The sequence below is a fragment of the Symphalangus syndactylus genome, chromosome 6, assembly GCF_028878055.3.
Source record: "Symphalangus syndactylus isolate Jambi chromosome 6, NHGRI_mSymSyn1-v2.1_pri, whole genome shotgun sequence".
Classification (NCBI taxonomy): domain Eukaryota; kingdom Metazoa; phylum Chordata; class Mammalia; order Primates; family Hylobatidae; genus Symphalangus; species Symphalangus syndactylus.
In genome coordinates this window covers 138,842,555-138,868,391 of record NC_072428.2, presented here as the reverse complement: position 1 = coordinate 138,868,391, position 25,837 = coordinate 138,842,555, and the positions used below count along the sequence as shown (strand labels likewise).

Genomic DNA, 25,837 nt, shown 5'->3' with positions numbered 1-25,837 from the left:
GGGATGGTCTCGATCTCCTGACCTTGTGATCCGCCTGACTTGGCCTCCCAAAGTGCTGAGATTACATGAGTGAGCCACTGTGCCCAGCCTGGCTAATTTTTTTTTTTTTTTTTGGTAGAGATGGGGTCTCACTATGTTGCCCAGGCTGGCCTCAAGCAATCCTCTGTCCTTAAACTGCCAATGTTTGGGATTACAGGCGTGAGCCACGGTGTGGGCTTACCTTGACCCTTTCTCATCCCTGAGGGCATCCCTCAGCCTTTCATTGTCAAAACCTGCCATAGGTTCACTGATAACTTGTCCAACAGATTTATTTCAAGTCTGCACTACCTCATCCCTCAAGTGTTTCAAGTCTCGAGGCTTTCTTTCTTTTTGCTTCTGTTACATTTTAGATGTAGATAGCACAGTGGTGTCTAGGTACTCAAATGCCCTCCTTCCCCCCAACATGGTTACTAAATACACCCTAAGCTCTGATGGCTTAAGCCTCAGGTTGCAGGGCTTTCCGTGTCTCAGATTAGAAGGTGCCTGCGCTCTCCACATCCTTCCTGCTAAAATAGGAAAGGAAAATATTCTGATCCTGTTTGTTGCCTGCTTTTATGTGGTATTGGTTTGTTTAGATTTAAAAGTAAGTGGAAATTCACCTATTTTTCGTGCGAAGGAACTGTTAAACTGTCATCCTGTTTTCATTCCTGAGACATAATTATTTTTGGAGCCATAAAAATGTGGAAAATCTAAATGATTCCACCAAAACTTTGGACGTATTGGGAAGAAAATCTAATGTGACAATACAGCATAGCAGTTAAGTGGTCAGGGCCCTCCACTAAGTAGCTTTGTGATCTTTAGACAGGTGACTCAAGTTCCTGCATCTCAGTTTCTTCATCTGTTAACGTGTAATGTAACGTGTAATCTCCCTTAAGGGGTGAAGTGTGTTTAAGAGCCCAGCACAGTGCCTGGTACATACAAGAAATATCAGCTATAATGGTTACCATTAGCTGATAACACAGTTCTTGTTTCTGTGTTTAATATAAAGTTTTCAGTATTGGCTGGATGGTAGAGTTTATGCAGCTGTTACAGGTACTTTTCTGGGGGAGATGAGAGTGATCAGCTGAGGATGGAGAGTGAGGACATCCTAAAAGGAGCCGCATGCGTCTGGGCAGGAACCCAGTGTTGTCATCAGGTGTGCCCTGTGGGAGTGCACAGGGATTGTGGCAACCTGCTTAGGTGAGGGTCCCACATTTCAGGAGAGGCCTTAGCATGTGGACTGAGCAATGTGGAGATGAACGTGGGAATTCATTTGTCTCATGCTGAGGAAGGTTGCATCTTTTCAGAAGGTGCTGAAAGGCTCTGGACGTACATATGTATATGTATGTGTATATCTATCTATCTATCTATCTATCTATCTATATATTTTTTTTTTGAGATAGAGTTTCACTCTTGTTGCCCAGGCTGGAGTGCAATGGCGTCATCTCTCGAGTAGCTGGGATTACAGGCATGTGTCACCACGCCCGGCCAATTTTGTATTTTTAGTAGAGGTGGGGTTTCTCCATGTTGGTCGGGCTGGTCTCGAACTCCCGACCTCAGGTGATCTGCTTGCTTCGGCCTCCCAAAGTGTTGGGGTTACAGGCATGAGCCATCATGCCCGGCCTTTTATTTCTTTATTTTTTTGATGAAAGTCTTGCTCTGTCGCTAGGCTAGAGTGCAGTGGTGTGATCTCGGCTTACTGCAACCTCCACCTCCCAGGTTCAAGCAATTCCCCTGCCTCAGCCTCCCGAGTGGCTGGCATTACAGGCGTGCGCCACCATGCCTGGCTAACTTTTTTTTTGTATTTTAGTAGAGACAGGGTTTCACGATGTTGGCCAGGAGGGTCTTGATCTCCTGACCTCGTGATCTGCCCATCTCAGCCTTCCAGAGGAGCACTTGGATTAGAGGTGTGAGCCACCGCACCCAGCCCTGGATGTATTTTCTATCCTAGAATGTCCACCTTTAAAAATGAAGCCCAGTGAAAAGTGTTGCCCCACTAAAATGTGGACTGTTTTGCTTGCAGGGATGTGTGGGTTTCTGGTAGATAGGAATCTAGAGCTAGCACCTTCCCAAATTGCAGAGCAATCAATCCTGGGCTTGTCTGTCAGCTAGGGAGGAATGGAAAGGTAGGGGCCATGAGAGTCCTTAATTACATAGGGAATGTCCTATTATTTTGTTTATTCTTTAAAAAGATAATGGGATTCTTTTTTTTTTAATTTTAATTTTAATTTTTAATTTTTTTTTATTTTTTTTTGAGACGGAGTCTCACTCTGTCACCCAGGCTGGAGTGCAGTGGCGCGATCTCGGCTCACTGCAAGCTCCGCCTCCCGGGTTCACGCCATTCTCCTGCTTCAGCCTCCCGAGTAGCTGGGACTACAGGCGCCTGCCACCATGCCCGGCTAATTTTTTGTATTTTTAGTAGAGACGGGGTTTCTCCATGGTCTCGATCTCCTGACCTCGTGATCCGCCCGCCTCGGCCTCCCAAAGTGCTGGGATTACAAGCGTGAGCCACCGCGCCCGGCCGGGATTCTTTTTTGTTGTTGTTAGTCTCGCTTTGTCACACAGGCTGGGGTGTAATGGCGTGATCTTGGCTCACTGCATCCTCTGCCTGCTGGGTTCAAGCAATTCTCCTGCCTCAGCCTCCTGAGTAGCTAAGATTACAGGCATGCACCACCACGCACAGTTAATTTTTGTATTTTTAGTAGAGACGGGGTTTTGCTATGTTGGCCAGGCTGGTCTCAAACTCCTGACCTCAGGTAATCCACCATCCTTGGCCTCCCAAAGTGCTGGGATTACAGGCGTGATTCACCATGTCTCGCCAAAATTCATTTTTTAAAAGGGTCAAGAAAGAAGTTGCCTCTTAGGAATGCTGTGTCCCATGGTGACTAGTCAGCTCCCACTTAATCATGAGAGCTCTGTCACATTGTAGTGTTGAGAGCCCACTTGAGGCCGACCGTAGGTAAGAACACATCTTTGTTTGTTGTAAAATTCACCCTGTGAAGGAGTTGTCTATGTGGTCATGTTTTAGGCCTCTTCACTGCAAACGTCAGTCTTATGCTGTGCACCAAACCAATTAGTGAGTTTCCCTTCCTCTCCTAGCTGTGATTCCTAGCTGGAAGAGTCGATTAAGTTCCCCAGTGCATTATTTCCGACCTTCCTCCAATCTTCCTATCTGCTTGCAAGTAACTCTGACTCCTACTAGGCAGAGTAGCTAGGTAGTGAGAGTGGATATGGATGGCCCAAAAGCAGTACTTAACTGCCAGCCGGGGCCCCTGGCGGTCTCCCCCAGGGACCACCTAGGATTTAAAAAAAAAAAATATGTCAAAAATCTCAGTTACTTTTGCACCAACCTAATGCTTGGGCTTAGTACTTAATGACATCAGAGCAAGATGTGTATTTCAGCCTCACATGGTTCTTCCAAAGACACAGGTAAATAGAGTGGGCAAGATTTTCTAAATAGCACAGAGCAGAGGATCTTTTCTTTTTTCTCTGTCTTGGGGGTCTAGAATGATCTGAAAAGGAAGACCAGAAAACCTTGGGAACACTGGGTTTCCCTCTGCTCCTCGGGGAGGTGTCAGCCTGGTCTCTGCCTATACTGTCAGACACATGCAGTCCCGAGACCCCAGGGGAGGTGGGCCTGCGCCCAGGCTGTCTTTCTCTGTGTTCTGCCCTCCATGAACTTCTGACAGTGCCTAGGGAGTTCCTGGTGTGGAGGGAGGGGTGGCAGGCAGGAGGCTTATCTCAGATGGGTGGGTTTGCTTTTGGCATTTTAGAGCGTTTCTCCCTCCTCCTTAAGTTGGAACAGGAATGTGCAAGTCAGGAAAAGCTATGGGATGCTTAAAAGGAAAAGGACTGAGTGCAGGTGACTAGTGTGCCGGTGGGCTTTCTTGTTGGCTTTTTTGTAAAGTTTGCAGATTGGTAAATGTTGACAGTGATGAACAAAGCTGCCCCCTTCTCCCTGCCCCACACAGACCCAAGGAGTAGGCTGGAGGAGCAGAGGGCAGACACGGCCATGTAGGGTGGGTGCAGGCTGCCTCTGTGGCCAGGCAGCCATAGAGTCCACGCAGGGTTCCATCATCAGAGTTGGTGAGCCCCAGGAGTTCCAGGATCCCGGAGGCAGGTTTTCAGACCCTGACCTCACCCACAGTCCAAAACAGTAACTAGCAGCGCAGCGTTCATGTACCTCCTGGGACACATCTCCAGAAAAGAATAATTGGCCCCAGAAACATTTCTGGCTTCAGCGTTAATGAAATTACCATGCTTGCTGTGCCCAGTTCTGTTCACTGGTGTGACAGTGGCCAGAGAACCTGGTTAATAAAAATGGCAATTCCATGTTCTTTGTATCTGTGGTTTGGCAAAAATAAAATAAAATAAGTTGAACCTTGAAAATAAAATATACACAATTCCTCACATTCTAGGAAGAAAACTTAGCTTCCAAGCAAAGGTGTGATTTTTGATGCATGTTGACCCCATCAATTTCTGTATTTGTCATCCTGGAAATTACTCAGGGGTGCCTTTATAAGTAAAATGTGATTTCCCACCCTCTTCCCCTTCACACTTGAGCCTTTTCCTCAAGGATTATAAAACCTGAAGGGCTATTTTTTATGGGTGAGGTAAAATGCCACCCCCTTTCAGAAATGGAATTAGTATTCCATCCTCTGCAGTGAAAAGTCAAGATTGAGTACTTGTTTCCTGTTGGTACTCTTTTGGGGCCAGGCAGATAATTTGTTGATGGGAGGTGTTACTGAGGCCCTGCCTGTGGAAAGCATACAGGGTGAGGAGGAGGAGGCACATCAGTGAGCAATAACCTAGAACACAGACAGGCTAGGGCGAGATCACGAAATGCGGTGCCCTGAAACGCAGAGTGTGGGATGTGGGTAGGGGAGCCCAAGCTACAGGAGCGAGGTCCGGGAAGAATGCAGAGGGTGGTACAAGGAAGTAGGGAGGAGGTGGCCAACGCGGAGGCTGTCTGGGCTCAGGGCAGGGTTTGCAGAGCAAGGCAGGGGGCCGCGACTCTGGAAAGGTAGTCTGTGCTGCCCTCCAACTTCTGCTGGGACATTGGGACTTTATATTCTAGAACTGTGGTTTTCAAATATTGTTTAGCCATGACCTCCCTCTGAATGAAATTTTAAGTAGCAAACTTAGAAGAGAATTGCTGGCATGAGGGAGGCCTGATGTCAACAGCCAGTCACGTGGTGGGCCCCCAGGGACCACCCCGGACTTGACACGTTCTGAAGTGTATGAGTTTTAGGAAAGTTTTTTTTTTTTTTTTTTTTGAGATGGAATGTCACTCTGTCACCCAGGTTGAAATGCAGTGGCGCAATCTCTGCTTACTGTAACCTCTGCCTCCTGGGTTCAAGCGATTCTTCTGCCTCAGCCTCTCGAGTAGCTGGGACTACAGGCGCGTGCCACCATGCCCGGCTAATTTTTGTATTTTTAGTAGAGATTGGGTTTCACCATATTGGCCAGGCTGGTCTTGAACTCCTGACCTCACGATCCGCCGACCTCAGCCTCCCAAAGTGCTGGGATTACAAGTATGAGCCACTGCGCCCAGCCAGGAAAGTTTTAAGGGGAGTCACCACCAGCTTTGTAACCAGTCTGGGTGTTTTCCACTCAGATTCTTCTAACAGAGAAAATGCCATTGAGGATGAAGAGGAGGAGGAGGAGGAAGATGATGATGAGGAAGAAGACGACTTGGAAGTTAAGGAAGAAAATGGTGTTTTGGTCCTAAGTGATGCAAACTTTGATAATTTTGTGGCTGACAAAGACACAGTGCTGCTGGAGTTTTATGCTCCATGGTAAGGATCGCGTTCTAATTCCTGCGGGTGGACAAGCGCTGTGCTCCATTAGCTCAGCCCTTCACCCGGTCATCCAGACCTTGGGGGGTGGGGTAGGAGTGTCTGGGTGCAGGAACTCGCACTCTAGCTTTAAGAACACTGGGAGCTCCCTCGTTCTACCACTGTGCTTTGAACGGCCAGTGAGCCAGCCCTCATGGAAGGCGATGTCTTCTTGTCTCAGTCCAGTGGGTTAAAGATGAATACGTCCTCTGATAGTCATAGCTGGGGGACGGGCATTTAACAAGCAGCAATGACACAGAGCCCTGTGTTGGTAACAGACATGTCCTTGTTATAGATTCTGCTCTGACCTGTCTCAGGCCACCCTGCCTTCCTCTTCCCTCGAAGGCTGGTGCTCAGGCAGCTGCCCCAAGTGCAGGCTGTTGGCCTGTGTGGTGGATTTTTTACTACACACATAGGCCCTGCAGGGGGACCAGTCAGGCATCCCCACTTCTTTTCCTGTCTTTACCTCTCCTAGTGCAGTCCGTTATAGCTCTCGTGCCCCTCTCATCCCTTACTTCTCCTCTACTGTTTTGAATCTCATGACCCCTGCTTTGCTTTTCTGTCTCATGCCCTCTCTGTTTCACTTCTGAGACCAAATAGGATATACTCACTTTTGTCCAGTGCCTGAGGGTCAAGCGTAGCACAAGTGTTTTATTTAAAACATTGAAATAGGCCAGGCGTGGTGGCTCACACCTATAATCCCAGCACTTTGGGAGGCCAAGGCGGGCAGATCACTTGAGACCAGGAGTTTGAGACCAGCCTGGCCAACATGGTGAAACCCCATCTCTACTAAAAATACAAAAATTAGGCATGGTGGTGCGTACCTGTAGTCCCGGCTACACGGGGGGGCTGAGGCAGGAGAATTGCTTGAACCTGGGAGGCAGAGGCTGCAACTAGCTGAAATTGTGCCACTGCACTCCAGCCTGGGCGACAGAGCAAGACTCTATGAGGTTATATTATTCCTCTTTCATGAATCATCAGATTTCATACTTTTTAGTTCAAAGAGACCTTAACATTCTTAAGAAGTGAGGACCTCAGAGGGCTTTTTATATGGATCATGTTTATCAATATTTACCATATTTGAAGTTAAAACTGAGAAGTTAAAAAAAAATTTTTTTGAGACAGATTTTCACTCTTTTGCCCAGGTTGGAATGCAATGGCATGATCTCTGATCACTGCAACCTCCACCTTCTGGGTTCAAGCAATTCTTGTGCCTTAGCCTCCTGAGTAGCTGGGATTACAGGTGCCTGCCACCACGCCCAGCTAATTTTTGTATTTTTAGTACAGACAGGGTTTCACTGTGTTGGCCAGGCTGGTCTTGAACTCCTGGTCTCAAGTGATCTGCCCGCCTTGGCCTCTCAAAGTATTTTTTGTAAAGATGGAGTTTCGCCATATTGCCCAGGCTGGTCTCAAACTCCTGGGCTCAAGTGATCTGCCCGCCTCAGACCCCCAAAGTGTTGAGATTACAGGCGTGAGGCCAAAGACTGAGGTTTAGATATTGAAAGTATTTGCTCTAGGGCAGAGCTGGAATTTAAACCTAGACCTGTTTGACTTTGAAGCCCCTTTGGTCTTCCCCTTAATGTTTTGTTGTGTCTCTCCTCTTAACTGCAGATATTTCCAAAAGTTCCCTTTTTTTTTTTTTTTTTTTTTTTTTTGAGACAGAGTCTCGCTCTGTCGCCCAGGCTGGAGTGCAGTGGCGCGATCTCAGCTCACTGCAAGCTCCGCCTCCCGGGTTCACGCCATTCTCCTGCCTCAGCCTCTCCGAGTAGCTGGGACTACAGGCGCCCGCCACCACGCCCGGCTAATTTTTTGTATTTTTAGTAGAGACGGGGTTTCACCATGGTCTCGATCTCCTGACCTCGTGATCCGCCCGCCTCGGCCTCCCAAAGTGCTGGGATTACAAGTGTGAGCCACCGCGCCCGGCCAAGTTCCCATTTTTGTGTGTGTGTTGATGTGTTTTGTGTTGCTGTAACAGACTACCTCAGGCTCAGTAATTTATAAAGTAAAGAGATTTATTTCAGTCATGGTTCTGCGGGCCGGGAAATACAGGAGCATGGTGCTGGCATCTGCTCAGCTTCTCGTGAGGACCTCATGCTGTTTCCACTCCTGGCAGGAAGTGGAGGAGAGTGGGCGTGTACAGAGATAATATGGTGAGGAGGAAGCCAAGCTTGCTTTTTTTTTTTTTTTTTGAGATGGAGTTTGGCTCTTGTCGCCTAGGCTGGGATGTAGTGGCTCAGTCTTGGCTCATGGCAACCTCCACCTCCCACCCAGTTCAAGTGACTCTCCTGCCTCAGCCTCCTGAGTAGCTGGAATTACAGGCACCCGTCACCACACCTAGCTAAATTTTTGTATTTTTCATAGGGATGGGGTTTCACCATGTTGGCCAGGCTGGTCTCACGCCAAGCTCTTTTAAACTACATTCCTGAAAGTGCATTTGCCTATTCATGAGGGATCCACCCTTAAGACCTAAACCCATCCCACTAGGTCCCACCTCCCAACACTGCCACACTGGGGATCAGATTTCAACATTTTGGTGTGGACAAACCATATCCAAACCATAGTGGTATGTATTATTGTTGGATTTAAATCTCCATAGGTACAGTTAACGTTTTTCACCCTTCTTCATACTAATTGTTAGGTGTGGACATTGCAAGCAGTTTGCTCCGGAATATGAAAAAATTGCCAACATATTAAAGGATAATGATCCTCCCATTCCTGTTGCCAAGATCGATGCAACCTCAGCGTCTATGCTGGCCAGCAGGTTTGATGTGAGTGGCTACCCCACCATCAAGATCCTTAAGAAGGGGCAGGCTGTAGACTACGAGGGCTCCAGAACCCAGAAAGGTGAGCTGGTACCTGAGCTCGTGGAGGAAGAACTCCTTCCCGCAGGGAGTGGGAATTTGGTTAATGGAAGAAAAGCTGAGGGTACCAGGGACTGACTTTCTCAGGAGCCTTAGCCCTCTGGAATGTTTATTTGTTCTTGGGGCATGATGGGGGGTAGGAAGGGGAGTAGGAGGGCGGGCAGGGTGGGTTGGGGCATGGCATCTTTACATTTCAGACTTGGAAACTCAAAACACGAGCAGGAGTGTTAGGAAATGGGCCAGACATGGTGGCTCACACCTGTAACCCCAGCACTTTGGGAGGCCAAGGCAGCTGGATCACTTGAGGTCAGGAGTTCAAGACCAGCCTGATGAACATGGTGAAACCCCATCTCTACTAAAAATACAACAATTAGCTGGGTGTAGTGGCTCATGAGTGTAATCCCAGCTACTTGGGAGGCTGAGGCAGGATAATCACTTGAACCTACGAAGCGGAGGATGCGGTGAGCTGAGATTGTGCCACTTCACTCCAGCCTGGGTGACAGAGTGAGACTCTTGTTTCAAATAAATAAATAAGTAAACAGGAGTGTTAGGAAATGACATCGGAGGTCACGGGTCTGGGTGGTGGTCTAGAGCACTGGTTCTTAATGTTTAGCAAGCGTCAGTCATCTGGAGGGCTTGTTCAGATGTCTGGGCCCCAGCCCCAGAGTTTCTGATTCAGCACATTTCAGGCCAGATACAGTACAAGTCAGGCCAGATAATTTGCATTTCTTTTTTATTTATTTATTTTTTTGAGACGGAGTCTCACTCTGTCGCCCAGGCTGGAGTGCAGTGGTGTGATCTCAGCTCACTGCAACCTCCACCTCCTGGGTTCAAGCGATTCTCCTGCCTCAGGCTCCTGAGTAGCTGGGACTACAGGCGCCTGCCACCACATCCAGCTAATTTTTTTTTTTTTTTTTTTGTGACGGAGTCTCGCTCTGTCGCCCAGGCTGGAGTGCAGTGGCGTAGTCTCGGCTCACTGCAAGCTCCACCTCCCGGGTTCATGCCATTCTCCTGCCTCAGCCTCTCCGAGTAGCTGGGACTACAGGCGCCCGCCACCACGCCCGGCTAATTTTTTGTATTTTTAGTAGAGACAGGGTTTCACCGTGGTCTCGATCTCCTGACCTCGTGATCCGCCCGCCTTGGCCTCCTAAAGTGCTGGGATTACAGGCGTGAACCACCACGCCCAGCCAATAATTTGCATTTCTTACAAGCGTGCAGGGCTCACCATTGCTGCTGGCTCAAAGCCATGTGCTGAGAACCACAGGTGCAGAGAGCCACATCCGGGGATTCTCTGAGGATGTCTGCGATCTGGCCTGATGGATCCCTGCCTGGCTCACATTAGACACTACATACATTTTATTAAATGAATGAACAAATAAATGACTTAAATTTTATTTAATTTTATTTCGATAAAATTAATTTCATTTTGATAAAATTTATTTAATTTCATTTTGTTTTTTTCTTTTTTTCTTTTTTATTTTTTATTTTATTTTTTTTAATTTTTATTTTTTATTTTTTATTATTATACTTTAGGTTTTAGGGTACATGTGCACAATGTGCAGGTTTGTTACATATGTATACATGTGCCATGTTGGTGTGCTGCACCCATTAACTCGTCATTTAGCGTTAGGTGTATCTCCTAATGCTGTCCCTCCCCCCTCCCCCCACCCCACAACAGTCCCCGGAGTGTGATGTTCCCCTTCCTGTGTCCATGAGTTCTCATTGTTCAATTCCCACCTATGAGTGAGAACATGCGGTGTTTGGTTTTTTGTCCTTGCGATAGTTTACTGAGAATGATGATTTCCAGTTTCATCCATGTCCCTACAAAGGACATGAACTCATCATTTTTTATGGCTACATAGTATTCGATGGTGTATATGTGCCACATTTTCTTAATCCAATCTATCATTGTTGGACATTTGGGTTGGTTCCAAGTCTTTGCTATTGTGAATAGTGCCGCAATAAACATACGTGTGCATGTGTGTTTATAGCAGCATGATTTATAGTCCTTTGGGTATATACCCAGTAATGGGCTGGCTGGGTCAAATGGTATTTCTTGTTCTAGATCCCTGAGGAATCGCCACACTGATTTCCACAATGGTTGAACTAGTTTACAGTCCCACCAACAGTGCAAAAGTGTTCCTATTTCTCCACATCCTCTCCAGCACCTGTTGTTTCCTGATTTTTTAATGATGGCCATTCTAACTGGTGTGAGATGGTATCTCACTGTGGTTTTGATTTGCATTTCTCTGATGGCCAGTGATGATGAGCATTTCTTCATGTGTTTTTTGGCTGCATAAATGTCTTCTTTTGAGAAGTGTCTATTCATGTCTTTTGCCCACTTTTTGATGGGGTTGTTTGTTTTTTTCTTGTAAATTTGTTTGAGTTCATTGTAGATTCTGGATATTAGCCCTTTGTCAGATGAGTAGGTTGCAAAAATTTTCTCCCATTCTGTAGGTTGCCTGTTCACTCTGATGGTAGTTTTTTTTGCTGTGCAGAAGCTCTTTAGTTTAATTAGATCCCATTTGTCAATTTTGGGTTTTGTTGCCATTGCTTTTGGTGTTTTAGACATGAAGTCCTTGCCCACACCTATGTCCTGAATGGTATTGCCTAGGTTTTCTTGTAGGATTTTAATGGTTTTAGGTCTAACATTTAAGTCTTTAATCCATCTTGAATTAATTTTTGTATAAGGTGTAAGGAAGGGATCCAGTTTCAGCTTTCTACATATGGCTAGCCAGTTTTCCCAGCACCATTTATTAAATAGGGAATCCTTTCCCCATTTCTTGTTTTTATCAGGTTTGTCAAAGATCAGATAGTTGTAGATATGCAGCATCATTTCTGAGGGCTCTGTTCTGTTCCATTGATCTATGTCTCTGTTGTGGTACCAGTACCATGCTGTTTTGGTTACTGTAGGCTTGTAGTATAGTTTGAAGTGAGGTAGCATGATGCCTCCAGCTTTGTTCTTTTGGCTTAGGATTGACTTGGCGATGCGGGCTCTTTTTTGGTTCCATATGAACTTTAAAGTAGTTTTTTCCAATTCTGTGAAGAAAGTCATTGGTAGCTTGATGGGGATGGCATTGAATCTATAAATTACCTAAATAATTTTCATTTTGATAAAATTTATTTAATTTCATTTTGATAAAATTTATCAAATTTTATGAGGCTGCATTTTCCATTCCCAGTGTGGAGTAGAGGAAAGAGCGTTGAACAGGCTTCCGGTCCTCATAGACATAAGATAGGCCTGTGTTCTGGATGAGCGCCTTCCCCTTGCCAGGCCTTGGCATCTCATCTGTGGAGCATGGTATCAGTTGGATCTTATCTGAGATCACATCTCTGAGATGGTGTGAGAGGCTCTCCTCTGCTCCTTTAAGCAATGGTACTCACTGTGGGGTATACAAAGAAAATGGATTCACTTCCGTTGATATTTAGTGTCACAGTTTGTTGACTAGGTAATACGTTTATAAACTTGGTAATTCAGAGAGGTAGATTAATGAATAGTCTTTGTTCCCTGAACCTGGGTGATCCAGCTCCCCTCTAAGAAGGTACTAGTAGGCTGGGCGCAGTGGTTTACGCCTGTAATCTCAGCACTTTGGGAGGCCGAGGTTGGTGGATCACAAGGTCAGGAGATGGAGACCATCCTGGCTAACACGGTGAAACCCCGTCTCTACTAAAAATATAAAAAATTAGCTGGGTGTGGTGGCGGGTGCCTGTAGTCCCAGCTACTGAGGAGGCTGAGGCAGGAGAATGGCATGAACCCGGGAGGCAGAGGTTGCAGTGAGCTGAGATCGCGCCACTGCCTTCCAGCCTGGGCAACAGAGCCAGACTCCGTCTCAAAAAAAAAAAAAAAAAGGTACTAGTGTAACAAGTTTCTTCTGTGTTGTTTGGAGATACTTTGTATACATAAAAGGTGTGTGTGTGTGTGTATGTGTCTGAGAGAGATTTTCTCATTTTTACAGTTATTAGTGTATGTCAAATATTATGCTGTACCTTCATGTTTTTATTTAACAGATGTGTCTTAGCCATATCAGTACATAAAGAACTTAATCTAAAACAAGTTGAAAGTTGAGTACTTCTTTATTTTAGATGGAGTCTTCCTCTGTCCCCCAGGCTGGAGTGTGCAGTGGTGCAATCTTGGCTCACCGAACAGCCTCCACCTCCCAGGTTCAAGTGGGTTCTCCTGCCTCAGCATCCCGAGTAGCTGGGGTTACTAGCATGTGCCACCACGCCCGGCTAATTTTTGTATTTTTAGTAGAGACAGGGTTTCACCATGTTGGCCAGGCTGGTCTTGAACTTCTGACCACCCATGATCCACCCACCTCGGCCTCCAAAAATTCTGGGATTACAGGCGAGCCACCACCCCTGGTCTAAACGTTGAGTACTTCTCTTGTTGCGAAGTAAACAGGCATATGTGTTTGGAGGTCTGTGGCCAACATTTTTGACTGCGAGAGACTTGGCTGTTTTGCAAACTTCAGAGCAGTGTATGCTATGTTTTGATAAACAGGCCTATGTGTTAAGTGCCTCAGGACCCCTGGGTATGGGCTGGGGGGCAGGGGACAGACACTTCATGCTGCGAATGCACAGAGGAGGTGCTTGTGCACGTTTCAGTTTGAAGACTGCAGCTTTGCAGGGGTGGCCCTAGATTTGGCTCCTTGGTAGATTCTGCAGTGGGGAAAAGAGGACAGTTTGCAACCACTCGTCGTAAGAACTGCTTGGCACGTTTTTTGTACGAATTTATTGTTCCACTCCAGTCCTGGAATCCATTTTTGGGGAATGAGGCCACAGACGGGCATTTTTTAAAAGCCTTCTCAGGTAATGCCACTGCACCTTAAGCAATGGGAGGTACTGCTCCTTTTTCAAATTTTTCCTTTTTTTTTTTTTTGCTTACATTTTATGACGTATGTAATATAGTAATATTAGATGTGAATGACTATGTATACATTTTGTACGTGTTCAGGAGATGCCCCAAAATGCTATCCATAGGCATATGTAATCAAAACCATTGGGAGTTGGTGAGGGTTTGCGTGGAGTTAATACCATAGCCCGATGGTAAAGGAAGTCTCAATCATCAGTAAGTCTTAGGCCATTTGGAGAAGTCTGCAGGCTGTGGAAATGCGATGGACAATTGTTGGGAAACAGCAAACCTTCTGACTCTTGGCTGTGTCCCCAAAACTGCAGAGACGCAGCCAGGTTTCAGGAAATCAGACACCTTCTGTTCTTGTGGGCCCCGATGCTTGCTTTCTTCCCCCTCCCCATCTGCTTCTGGAGGGAGGTGAAGTGCCTGCCAGTTTGGGCCTTGTATGCTCAATCTTGCTTGGTTTCTTTCAGAAATTGTTGCCAAGGTCAGAGAAGTCTCCCAGCCCGACTGGACGCCTCCACCAGAAGTCACGCTTGTGTTGACCAAAGAGAACTTTGATGAAGTTGTGAATGATGCAGATATCATTCTGGTGGAGTTTTATGCCCCATGGTAAGGTGGTGTCAGGCCCTTCCCATATTCAGTACCCTGCTGGGCACTAGGTGCAGGGTGGCAGGTGCAGATGGCAGGCCCCTGTCCGTGAGGCAGGAACAGTAGAGGAGCAAGGTGGGCACGAGTTGTAGGTTAGGGTTGAGGCTCCAGGTCTTCTGGAAGAAGCGTGGATGTAAGAGAGCTGTTGGGGGAGTGGATGTGGAAGGAAATGCCAAGTAGTCCATTCTTGGGTGGGAGAAGGGGCCCAAAGGAAAGAAGATGGCAGAAAGAGAGGTGGTCGGAGTGGGAGCAAGTACAGTGGCTGGTCTGAGATTCCCAGCTAGGGGAACTGAGGTGGCTGCTTCATGGGGAGGGGAGGGACGCACAACCAGTTGCACGGATAAGCTGGGAGCAGTCAGAGTAGACAGAGCAGAGCGGAAGAAAGACAGCTTTCAAGGGGGAGGGGAGCCTGGCTTCAGGAGAGACCATCTGCCTTCCCAGGAGACGGCCCAGGGTACCATCTGTCTTGGTGATTTTGTGGTGGGTCAGCTGTGGTTCTGGTTCTTGAGCAGTCATGGTATGTCTGACCATCAGGCCAGTAAGAACTGCCTCAGATGGGTGTGTTCTGTAGTGAGTCCGGGAGAGTCAGTAAGCAGAGGAAGCTTTTGGTCCTAGAACCAGCAGGTGGAGGCCATGGCTGATGCACAGGCCGGGGGAGCGGGTTTGGGACCAGGACACCCTTTTTCCAGGCAATGCCTGGATAAGCCCAAACCTGAGGCCACAGATTCTGCAGCAGAAACCTGGGAGTTGCTGAATGTGCAGATGAAAAGTGAAGTCAGGTGGGTGATTAGAGAAGGAAATGATCTAGGAGAGAAGGAAGGAAGCGTCTGGGACACGTGGGGCACTCTCCTAACCCCCCTGCGGTGCTGGAGAGACACAGACCCTTGTTTCGCTATGCATGGGTCCCTGGCCTGATGGGCGGGAGGTGTGAGAGGGAGAGTGGCAGCTGCACATCTAACTGCTGGTGGGTTGCTTTGTGGCTCGCTCAGGAGCTAGGTTGAGCCGACTGCTGCACAGTGCATGCCCAGCGAGTGTAGTGCGATTTCCCTGATGTGGGTGATGATGCCTCAGAAGATAATTATCCATTTATTCACAGTTTTTTGGTCTTTTGATGTGTTTTTGTGTGTGTGGTGGGAGGTCTTTTTTTGTTTTGTTTTCTTAGGTTTCTTTTGAGATAAGGCCTTGCTTTGTCACCTGGGCTGGAGTACAGTAGCACCATCATAATTCATTACAGCCTTGAACTCCTGGGCTCAATTGTGCTGCCTCAGCCTCCCTAGTAGCTGGGACCACAGGTGTGTGCCACCACGCCTGGCTAATATAAAAAATATTTTTAGAGATGAGGTCTTGCTATGTTGCCCCGGTTGGTCTTGAACTCCTGGCCTCAAGCGGCTCTCCCACCTCAGCTTCTGGAAGCACTGGGATTACAGGAGTGAGCTACTGTGCCGGCCAACAAATGGTTTTGAAGTTGCAGGATGCATCCTTTAATTCATTTGGGTGTCCTAAGGACCTTGACAGGGTGGTGTTTTATCTTAACTCAGGACTGAGCCTCCTGTGTGCCAGGCCCCAGCCGGGTGTGGGATGTTGGTTCTTTTTTGAGATGGATTCCTGCTCTGTTGCCCAGGCTGGAGTGCAGTGGTGCGATCTTGACTCACTGCAACCTCTGCCTCCTGGGTTCAAGCGATAACTCCTGTCTCAGCCTCCTGAGTAGCTGGGATTACAGGCGCCCACCACCATGCCCCGCTAATTTCTGTATTTTTAGTAGAGATGGACGGGGTATTGCCATGTTGGCCAGGCTGGTCTCAAACTCCTGACCTCAGGTGATCCGCCCGCCTTGGCCTCCCAAAATGCTGGGATTACAGGAGTGAGCCACTGCGCCTGGCCAGTTCTTGTGGGCAGTGGGCTGTGTGACGTAATACTGACTCCACAGGACTCTCCCTCATCTCCTCCCTGGGTGATCTGTGTCAGTGAGGGTTTGTGATGCTCTTCTGTTCTCCATGCTTCTGTTCTTGTTACCTGGACCTGCTGACCCTCTCTTCGCCCCACCTCCCGTGGGCTCCTGGCTAATTCCTCGCTGTCCCTTGGATCCTAGCTCCACTGCTACTCCTTCTCTGAAGCCATCTGTGACTTATATCCTTGCTGGCCCCCAACTCTACAACCAAGAAAGTCCTCTTCCTCAGGACAGTGTCTCTCTTGGCCTCTCCATGTTTCCCCTGTGCCACAGTTACTAATGTCCTGTCTGTGTCCTGTGCATGTGTGTACGCATGCCCTACTCCCAGTGTGTGAATGCCGTGGGATGAAGTTTAGTGTCTGTCCAGCGGTAGCGCCCTCAATAGCACCTGAGGGCCTGAGGGTCTAGGAGACATTCGGAGGCTTACTGGGTGTGGCCGGGTTACTGGGGAGCATGGGATGTGTTTCTGCAGCTCATTTAGCTAGAAAGTGAGTCCACACTAGAATGAGCCCCTGACAAACCAGTTTTCTCTTGGCAGGTGTGGACACTGCAAGAAACTTGCCCCCGAGTATGAGAAGGCTGCCAAGGAGCTCAGCAAGCGTTCTCCTCCAATTCCCCTGGCAAAGGTCGACGCCACCGCAGAAACAGACCTGGCGAAGAGGTTCGATGTCTCTGGCTATCCCACCCTGAAAATTTTCCGCAAAGGAAGGCCTTTTGACTACAACGGCCCACGAGAAAAATACGGTATGGCCACTCCCTTCTCTCCCACTACAGTGGGGAAGGGAAACTCCCTAACAGGAAGCTGCCCTTGAAGGTGCTGGGAGCTGGCAGGCATGGGCCATGGGAGATGGGCAGTTCTGAGTGCCTCTGCTCAGGCGTGTGCCCTGCTCCCAGGAATCGTTGACTACATGATCGAGCAGTCCGGGCCTCCCTCCAAGGAGATTCTGACCCTGAAGCAGGTTCAGGAGTTCCTGAAGGATGGAGATGATGTCATCATCATCGGGGTCTTTGAGGGGGAGAGCGACCCAGCCTACCAGCAATACCAGGATGCCGGTGAGTTGTGGCCCTTTGGGCTGAACAAAATGTGCGTGCCCTGGGCCGTCTGCAGTTGCCTGGTTTTTCAGAAAGCTCTTGGGACATCCATTAGGGGGTGGTTTGATGAGCCATCTCTGGGAATAAGCTTTCCATTCTGGGGTTGGAGTTGGGGCTGGGGCTGGAGATGGGTCTCCTGTGGCCCTCCTGGCCTTGGTGCATGGGAGGGGCACAGTCAGACCGGTCCCAGCTCCATGTCTGCCTTCCAGAGCCCGAGGAGGGCACGTTCAGGCCATAAGGTGCCAGACTCTGAATCAAACCAGCTTTCAAGGCCTGGCTCTTCCAGTTATTATCACCGTAACCACAGGCGGTGACTCAGTTAGCCTAGTGGTCTCTTGCCCAAGGTGGTGGTCTTTTCTGAGAGGTTATTACACTGAGATAATGTAGATGAAGTGCTTAGCAATGTGCTTGATAATGCTAAGTGCATTATAAATGCTAGTCTTGATAGCCTGAGGAGTGAAATGACTGTGAATAGCTGTCAGCAATAGTGTTCTGTGGGGGTAGGGGCAGGCAGCAGTTGCCCCATCCTGAAATCCATCGTCTGCCTTGGTCTGGCTCCTGATGCCTGGGGACAGGTGTACTCAGGGTCCTTGCCATCCTCATCGATGTCTTCTGAGTGCCACTCTCTCCCTCCACCAAAACCAGCTTGGCTAAGTGCTAACCGATTATAATTTTTCAAATGCACAGCTTGCTACTTAGTGCTAATTCTGTGCTTTACAGTAACAATTGTGCATAAGTCAAATGCAGATTAATGTATAAAACCAGTAGAGCTAACTTCCCTTCATCTGTTAATTAGGTGGCCTTGTTATTCACGCCTAACTAGTCAGGAAGAAACTTGCAGAAGGAAACCCCAGCCTACCCAGGGTTATGGGCAGCAGGGGAGTCCCTAGCCCCAAATCTGACTGCAAGTTATGTGCATTGATGTGCATGCAAGTCCCCAGGGAATTTGTTAAAATGCAGGTTCCAGTGCAGTGGGTCCCAGGCGGGCCTGGCACCACATTCCTAGGAGTTAGAGTCCGTGATGTGGCTTGGGCAGGGTTAGGGCTGCAGATGGGGCAAGAGTCACTGGGCCTGCTCTGTCTGCCCACTCATGAGAGAGAGGTTAGCCCCAGGGCCACAAGATGTTCTACAGACAGGTTGGCGGGGCTGGAGCAGAGAGGGCGGCTGTGGGATGAAAGGGTTTATGGTCCTGGGGTAGGCAGGAGGTGAAGTTCTTGATGCAGGTCTGTCTCTGCCTGAAGCCAACTGACTACAAATCCCTGGGATACCTGGAGGCTTAGAACAGGCGCCATCTAGATAGATGTGGCCTTATTTATTTATTTTGAGACCGGGTCTCACTCTGATTGCCCAGGCTGGACTGCAGTGGTGTGATCTCGACTCACTGCAGCCTTGACCTCCCCAGGCTCAGGTGATTTTCCCACCTCAGCCTCCCAAGTAGCTGGGACTACAGGTGAACGCCACCACATCCAGCTAATTTTTGTGGAGACAAGGTTTTGCCATGTTGCCCAGCTGGTCTTGAACTCCTGGGCTCGAGTGATCCTCCTGCCTCGGCCTCCCACAGTGCTGGGATTACAGACATGAACCACAGCACCCAGCCCACGTGGCCTTATTTAGTGGATTTTAATGCCCCTGTTTTACAGAGAAGGGCCTGCGGCTCGGAAGGTTAATAACAAGCCTAAAGCTACACAGTTAGTAGGTCACAAAACTATCATTTGAATTTAAGTCCATCTGACTGAAAGCCACAGGCTTATCCAGGCTGCTCCCCCATCCCCTGCCCTCCCAAAAACATGCTTTACCATCTCAGCCACTTGTGTCCTATAACCCAGTTGAGAGTCACAAACCTCTAGACCAAGAGCCCTTCAAGGGTAGGGTGACACCCAATGTTTAAATCTCAAAATTAGCCCGGGATGAGTTTGGATGCCTTGGGGAGGAGAATGGGGAGGGACTGAAGGTGTGTTTACCCGTAGGATCTAGGGTAGGGGTTGACACTGTGGCCTACACACCCATTCTGGCCATGGCCTGTCTTTGCATGTGACATCTCATTGGAACACAGCTTTGTTCACATCCTGTCCGGCTGCTTTCACACTGCAGCAGCAGAGTTAAGCAGTTGGGACAGACCACGTGGTCCTTAGAGCCTAAACTACTCACTCTCTAGTCCTTTTCAGAAAGTTTGCCCAGCCCTGTGGTAGGGTGCCCTCAGACCGTGGGGTTTCGTCATGCATTTTCACAGATTTAAGTAAAACTATCTTCAGCCAAAGAACTTCATTCGGAGCTCCAGCCCACAAACAGGCAGCCTACCAACTCGAGGAAGGGAGATTTAAACCTCCGTGAAGGGTGCTGGATGTGAAAACTCAAATAGAGATATAGGACTGTGTGCTGCTCATGTGGGCTCCAGAACATTCCGCCTGCCAAAGAATCCGTGCTACTTACAGACATCAGTTGACAGCAGCTCCTGGCAAATTAGCTGTTTTTCCATGAACTTTTCTGGTTTTTTTTTTGTTGTTGTTATTTATTTTATCTTTATAGAAATGGGGTCTCACCATGTTGCCCAGGCTGGTCTTAAACTCTTGGGCTTGGCCGAGCACGGTGGCTCATGCCTGTAATCCCAGCACTTTGGGAGGTCAAGACAGGAGGATCACTTGAGGTCAGGAGTTCGAGACCAGCCTGGCCAACATGGTGAAACCCTGTCTCTACTGAAAATACATAATATAGCCAGGCATGGTGGCATATGCCTGTAGTCCCAGCTACTCGGGAGGCTGAGGCAGGAAGGAGAATTGGCTTGAGCTTGGAAAACAGATTGCAGTGAGCCGAAATCACACCACTTCACTCCAGCCTGGGGGACAGAGCAAGACCTCGTCTCAAATAAATAATAAATGAACTAACTCCTGGGCTTAAGCAGTCCTCCTGCCTCAGCCTCACAAAGTGCTGAGATTACAGGCGTGAGCCACCATGCCCGGCCAGGATTTAGACGTTATACCTTGTACCAAGTTTTAAAAAAAAAAAACCTCCTTTCAAGCGTTTAAGTTGTAGAAATTGTTCACACAATTTTTGGTGTGACTTTTTCTTTTCTTTTTTCTTTTTCTTTTCTTTCCTTTTTTTTTTTAGACAGTCTCGCTCTGTCGCCCAGGCTAAAAGTGTACAGTGGTGTGATCTCGGCTCACTACAACCTCCACCTCACCTCCCCAGTTCAAGCAGTCCTTGTGCCTCAGCCTCCCAAGTAGTTGGGACTACAGGCTTGCATCACCACACCCGGCTAATGTTTGTATTTTTAGTAGAGACAGAGATTCACCATGTTGGCCAGGCTGGTCTCAAACTCCTAACTTCAAGTGATCCACCCGCCTGGGTCTCCCAAAGCGTGCTGGAATTACAGGCGTGAGCCACCGCGCCCGGCCTACGGTGGTCGTTTTCAGAACATTTGCTTTGGCTGATGTGGGTAACGAATTAAATCTCAGACATTTAAGCAATTTTCAAAATTACATCTTATTCTGTTAACATTCCAGCTAACAACCTGAGAGAAGATTACAAATTTCACCACACTTTCAGCACAGAAATAGCAAAGTTCTTGAAAGTCTCCCAGGGGCAGTTGGTTGTAATGCAGCCTGAGAAATTCCAGTCCAAGTATGAGCCCCGGAGCCACGTGATGGACGTCCAGGTAAGCGGGCCCCTCTGCCGTGCCAGCCCCGGGTACCCAGCAGGCGTGAGGACTCTGCTTTGAGCCACCTCTGAGGTTTCAATCGTGGAGGTTTCAGCCCGTTCTCCCCACCCCACAGGTTTTCTGCAGGCGGCCCGTGGTCTGTGTTTGCCAGAGGGACAGGGCTGGGGCTCCCGCACACCTGGCAGGTCCTGGGGCTGGGCAGAGCTCCACTTGGTTTTGCCAGAACAGTTGCTGCCACCCTTTGTCCCTCCTGGCAGGCAATCACCAGTCTCCCTCCAGCGCCTGTTCCACTGTGGGTTTGGCCTGGGCCAGCACGTGATGCTCTGTTGAGGCCAAGTCGTGTTTGTTCAGGCCGTGTTTGTTCAGGCTGCTTGGGCTGGGGGCTACAGAGGGACAGCAGCCCTGTCTGTTCACCAGAGGGAGCTGTGGAGCTGTTGCGCTGTTGAGATTTTGCCTTTCTTTCCATTACTGCACCCCTGCACTTCATCCTCCTAGAGTGTGACACACTCAGCCCTACAGGGGCAGTGGGAGTTCCCAGCCCAAGGGGAACCTGGGGCCAGTTCAGCCTTCTGAGTGCTTTAGAAGGGGCCCTGCACTTCGGTGGGTAGATCTTAGATTTGGAAGGATCCTAGATGTCGAGTTTGAAGCTTTTGTTTAACAGAGATTGGGCTGCAGAGAAGTGAGCACTACCCGCCACCCCGGACCCCACAGCTCCTGGTGGGAAGTAGAGCTGAGATTGGGGTGAAGGGGCCTTTGCAGGTCCTACTGGCCCATAGGGTCAGGACCCTGGCTGTTTGGGCTGTGGGCGCTCATGGGACCTGGAGGAGGGGGCCTGACAGGACAGGAATCCCGGGGGCCTGCACCAGAACATGGCAGTACCTTGGAGAGAACCACCCTGAATCTTTCTGGTCCCCAGGTCCTCTGCCTCCTTCCTCAGTCTTCAGTCCTATCGCTTTTTCTCAAGGTCTGTGTGTCCATCCCATCTGTTTCTCTGCCAACTTGAAGCTCAGGGCAGCTCTCCTCTTCCCTGGACTCACAGTGGCTGCTGCGACTCCTCCCCCCAGCTTCACTTCCTTCCATCCAGAGATAAGATCCTGGGCCCAAAGAGGGGTCCTGATGAGCTTGGGGGGCTATGGATCCCAAGAATCAGACACAGCTCTGTGTGTGAGTGCATGTTCCAGGAAAGGGGTCTGTGGCTTTCAGTAGCCGCTTCAAGATCTGTGCAGTCTTGTCTGTTGGGCACATTACTGCTGCCCCCAGTTCCTCCGGTGTTTCCCTGCTGAGCGAAGTGCACACAGCGCCGTGTAGTGCTTAAAGACTCCACAGCCTCCTGCCACCTGGGAGATATTCGGATTAGCTGTGCCGTAGCATGGCCTCCCAGGCCTTCCTTGCCCACCTTTTCAGCACATCCCATCCTCCAGTGCTGTCACGCCAGATACTCGTTGTGCCTCGTGCCCTGCCTCAGTCTCTGCTGCTTCCTCCCTGAGTGCCTTCTGCTCCCTTCTCACCAGCGGGGCCCTCTTGCCCTTCAGTGCCACACAAGGACCCTTCCCTGAGTATCCCATCCCCACGGAAACCCTTGGGCTCACAGACCCACCCACCACTTGCTGGCTACGCAGCCTTGGGCAGGTGGCTGACCTTGCTGTGCCCACCCCTGGAGGGTGATGTCTCTGAGGGACTCCAGTCCTTGTGAAGTGTGAGCCCTCAGGACCTCCTGCGTGAAGATCACACAAGCTGAAGGTGGAACGTTCCATGCAGCCCAGTCCGTGATAACCCTTCCTGACTGCCAAGAGCCAGGCCTGCCTTGAGTGGTCTCTTTTTGGGGTTAGTGAGCCCACACCCCCAAGGAAAGGGCCAAGGTGTTTGCCTTTTCCCGAGAAGCCACCTACGGTTCACTGGAGGGAAAGGAGCCCCAAAAGACCGTAGGGAATGACTGGGCTGTGCTTGAGTGGGGTCGAGCCCCGGGGTGTTTTGCCTCCTGAGACTGATCCCTTCAAAGTCGCCACTCCCCCAAAGTCCCTCAAACATTGTACTCAAGAACAATGGTGGGGAGATGGTGAGCCCCTCACCTGTTCCCTCTTTGAAGCAGGGCTCCACCCAGGACTCGGCCATCAAGGACTTCGTGCTGAAGTACGCCCTGCCCCTGGTTGGCCACCGCAAGGCGTCGAACGATGCTAAGCGCTACACCAGGCGCCCCCTGGTGGTCGTCTACTACAGTGTGGACTTCAGCTTTGATTACAGAGCTGGTGAGGGACCCCCACCACGACCTGCGGGGGTGGGGGGTGGGGGGACTCGTTCTTTCAGGCAAGGTGGAGTGTTGAGGGAGGTGTGGCTATATGTACATGGCTCACTCAAATCCCAGCCTGGGGCCCTTGCACGTTGGTGGCTCAGGTGTATTTTTTAATTGATGGCTTCCCTTTTTAGCAGGATGGGAGCTTAGATTCAGGTCTAGAACCCTCTCAGAGTTGAGATAGCTGAGACTTGGAGGAGTTCAGAGGCTGCAGAGCTGGGACTAGACCAGCCCTGGCCCCAGGCAGGCATGGCCATGCCACATGGGCACAGGTCGTGTGGGCCTCTTGGGCTTGCAGCCGTGGCCCCCGTGACAAGTGGGGCTTTTCCAGAAATGCGTTTCCCTCCAGTTGAGGTAAATCCAGGGCTTGAGCATTGTCAGAATATTAGCGACAGGACCTGAAGCCTGACCTCAGAGTCTCAGCTGGGACTTGCTCTGTGTGGCCACCTGGCTTACGGCCCTTGGTCCCTTTCAGCGACTCAGTTTTGGCGGAGCAAAGTCCTAGAGGTGGCCAAGGACTTCCCTGAGTACACCTTTGCCATTGCGGACGAAGAGGACTATGCTGGGGAGGTGAAGGAGCTGGGGCTCAGCGAGAGTGGGGAGGATGTCAATGCCGCCATCCTGGATGAGAGTGGGAAGAAGTTCGCCATGGAGCCGGAGGAGTTTGACTCCGACACCCTCCGCGAGTTTGTCACTGCCTTCAAAAAAGGTGAGCCCGTGGCTGGGATTGGGGTCTCCCATCAGCTGCTGTGCTCCTCACACAGAATCCAGACAGGCTATGGGGCGTCTGGTGCTCTGGCCATGGGCATGACACCCCCCTAAGTCAGCCAGCAGCCCCCTGTCACCCGAGGGACCCTCTGACTTCTCGTCCAGAGAAATGTCGGGTGTGACCCCAAACTCCAAGGCACCAGAAGAGCTTTGAAGAAGGAACATTTGCAAGTGTTACTATTTTCTTCTTGGCAGTTCTCCCAGTGTTTACTTTGAAAGCAAAAGCAAGATTTGGAGTCCATCTCAGGGCTTATCTAGCAGCACTCAGTGGCCTTAGCACATTTTCAGCGCCGATGTGCTAAAATTGCAGACTAGGGCCGGGGTGTGCAGAGGGGGCATCTGAAGATGGAGCCCAGACAGGGCAAAGTCTGGGTGCGCTGAACACCCCTGTGGCTTCTTCAAGGAAGCCTCTTCACCCTCGGCCACCTTGCTGTGCAGCTTTAAACAGAGCCTCTCTATTGATGTTGGCTGAGCACACGGCCCCAGGCCCCCAGCGCTGGCCACATTGTGGGCAGACCGTGCTGTTCCGATGTCTGTGGGTTGTCCTGGCACTTCCCCACCGTGGCTCCCGGGCCCTCAGTGCCAGTGCTCACGGGAACTCCTCTGCCTGGGCAGTGACTCTTGTGATGGCCTCCCTGACAGGACCCAATGGCCCATTAGGCCTGAGCTGGAGCCACCTGCAACCTCTCTGGCCTTTGCAGGGACAGACAGAGTAGAGAGTAGCGGCTACTACTTTCTACAGTAGTAGGCTCTTCCTGTGTGACTGGCTCCTCTGGTGGCTACACCAACCTCACTGCCTGGTCCAGAGAGGGCCCCCAGAATCTTTAGCCTTTTCAGCACTGACGCCCTCTCCCGCCTTGCTTTCCTTGGCAGGAAAACTGAAGCCAGTCATCAAATCCCAGCCAGTGCCCAAGAACAACAAGGGACCTGTCAAGGTCGTGGTGGGAAAGACCTTCGACTCCATTGTGATGGACCCCAAGAAGGACGTCCTCATCGAGTTCTACGCGCCATGGTGCGGGCACTGCAAGCAGCTAGAGCCTGTGTACAACAGCCTGGCCAAGAAGTACAAGGGCCAAAAGGGCCTGGTCATCGCCAAGATGGACGCCACTGCCAACGACGTCCCTAGCGACCGCTATAAGGTGGAGGGCTTCCCCACCATCTACTTCGCCCCCAGTGGGGACAAAAAGAACCCAGTTAAATTTGAGGGTGGAGACAGAGATCTGGAGCATTTGAGCAAGTTTATAGAAGAACATGCCACAAAACTGAGCAGGACCAAGGAAGAGCTTTGAAGGCCTGAGGTCTGCGGAGGGTGGGAGGAGGCAGACGCCCTGCGTGGCCCGTGGTTGGGGCGTCCACGCCGAGGCCGGCAACAAACGGCAGTATCTCGGATTCCATTTTTTTTTTTTTTTTTAATTTTTTATACTTCGGTGTTTCACCTCATGCTCTGAATACTGAATAACCATGAATGACTGAATAGTTCAGATTTTTACAGAGGATACATCTATTTTTATCATTATTTGGGGTTTGAAAAAAATTTTTTTACACCTTCTAATTTCTTTATTTCTCAAAGCAGATGATTCTTCTGTGTGAAAATGTTTTCTTTTTTAATTTAAGGTTTAAAATTCCTTTGCCAAATCATATTGATTTTGCTCTTTGCTTTTTCGTTGTCTGAGAAATTGTTGGCGTAGATGTGACTTCTGGTATGTGTTTCTGATTGCTTCCTGTTCGGCACAAAGTGAGAGCTGCCACTGAGCAACCCTGCCAGGGGTGCCGTTTCAGGCTGGGCATCGCCAGGCGGCCTCCCTGCAAACCAAGGGCTGGGGACAAAGGGGCATGGTCCAGGGTCCCCCAGGGTGGACTCAGCT

General features: G+C 49.6%; 1 protein-coding gene across 3 annotated transcripts in view; it reads left to right on the top strand.

The window, feature by feature from the left end:
• PDIA4 (protein disulfide isomerase family A member 4) overlaps positions 1-25,610 on the top strand; it is a 28,005-nt gene extending 2,395 nt beyond the window's left edge. The window contains exons 2-10 of one of the 3 annotated variants that reach the window (XM_055284418.2): positions 5,636-5,816; positions 8,494-8,699; positions 14,042-14,180; positions 16,706-16,911; positions 17,062-17,220; positions 20,760-20,911; positions 23,004-23,160; positions 23,680-23,913; positions 24,846-25,610. In XM_055284418.2, the coding sequence (XP_055140393.1) occupies positions 5,636-5,816; positions 8,494-8,699; positions 14,042-14,180; positions 16,706-16,911; positions 17,062-17,220; positions 20,760-20,911; positions 23,004-23,160; positions 23,680-23,913; positions 24,846-25,261 (1,850 nt within the window). In that variant the 3' untranslated portion in view covers positions 25,262-25,610. Of the gene's footprint in view, positions 1-5,635; positions 5,817-8,493; positions 8,700-14,041; positions 14,181-16,691; positions 16,912-17,061; positions 17,221-20,759; positions 20,912-23,000; positions 23,161-23,679; positions 23,914-24,845 lie in introns of all 3 variants that reach the window. The other 2 variants (XM_055284415.2, XM_055284419.2) reach the window with 2 other exon arrangements.
• The last annotated feature ends 227 nt before the right edge of the window (positions 25,611-25,837 follow it).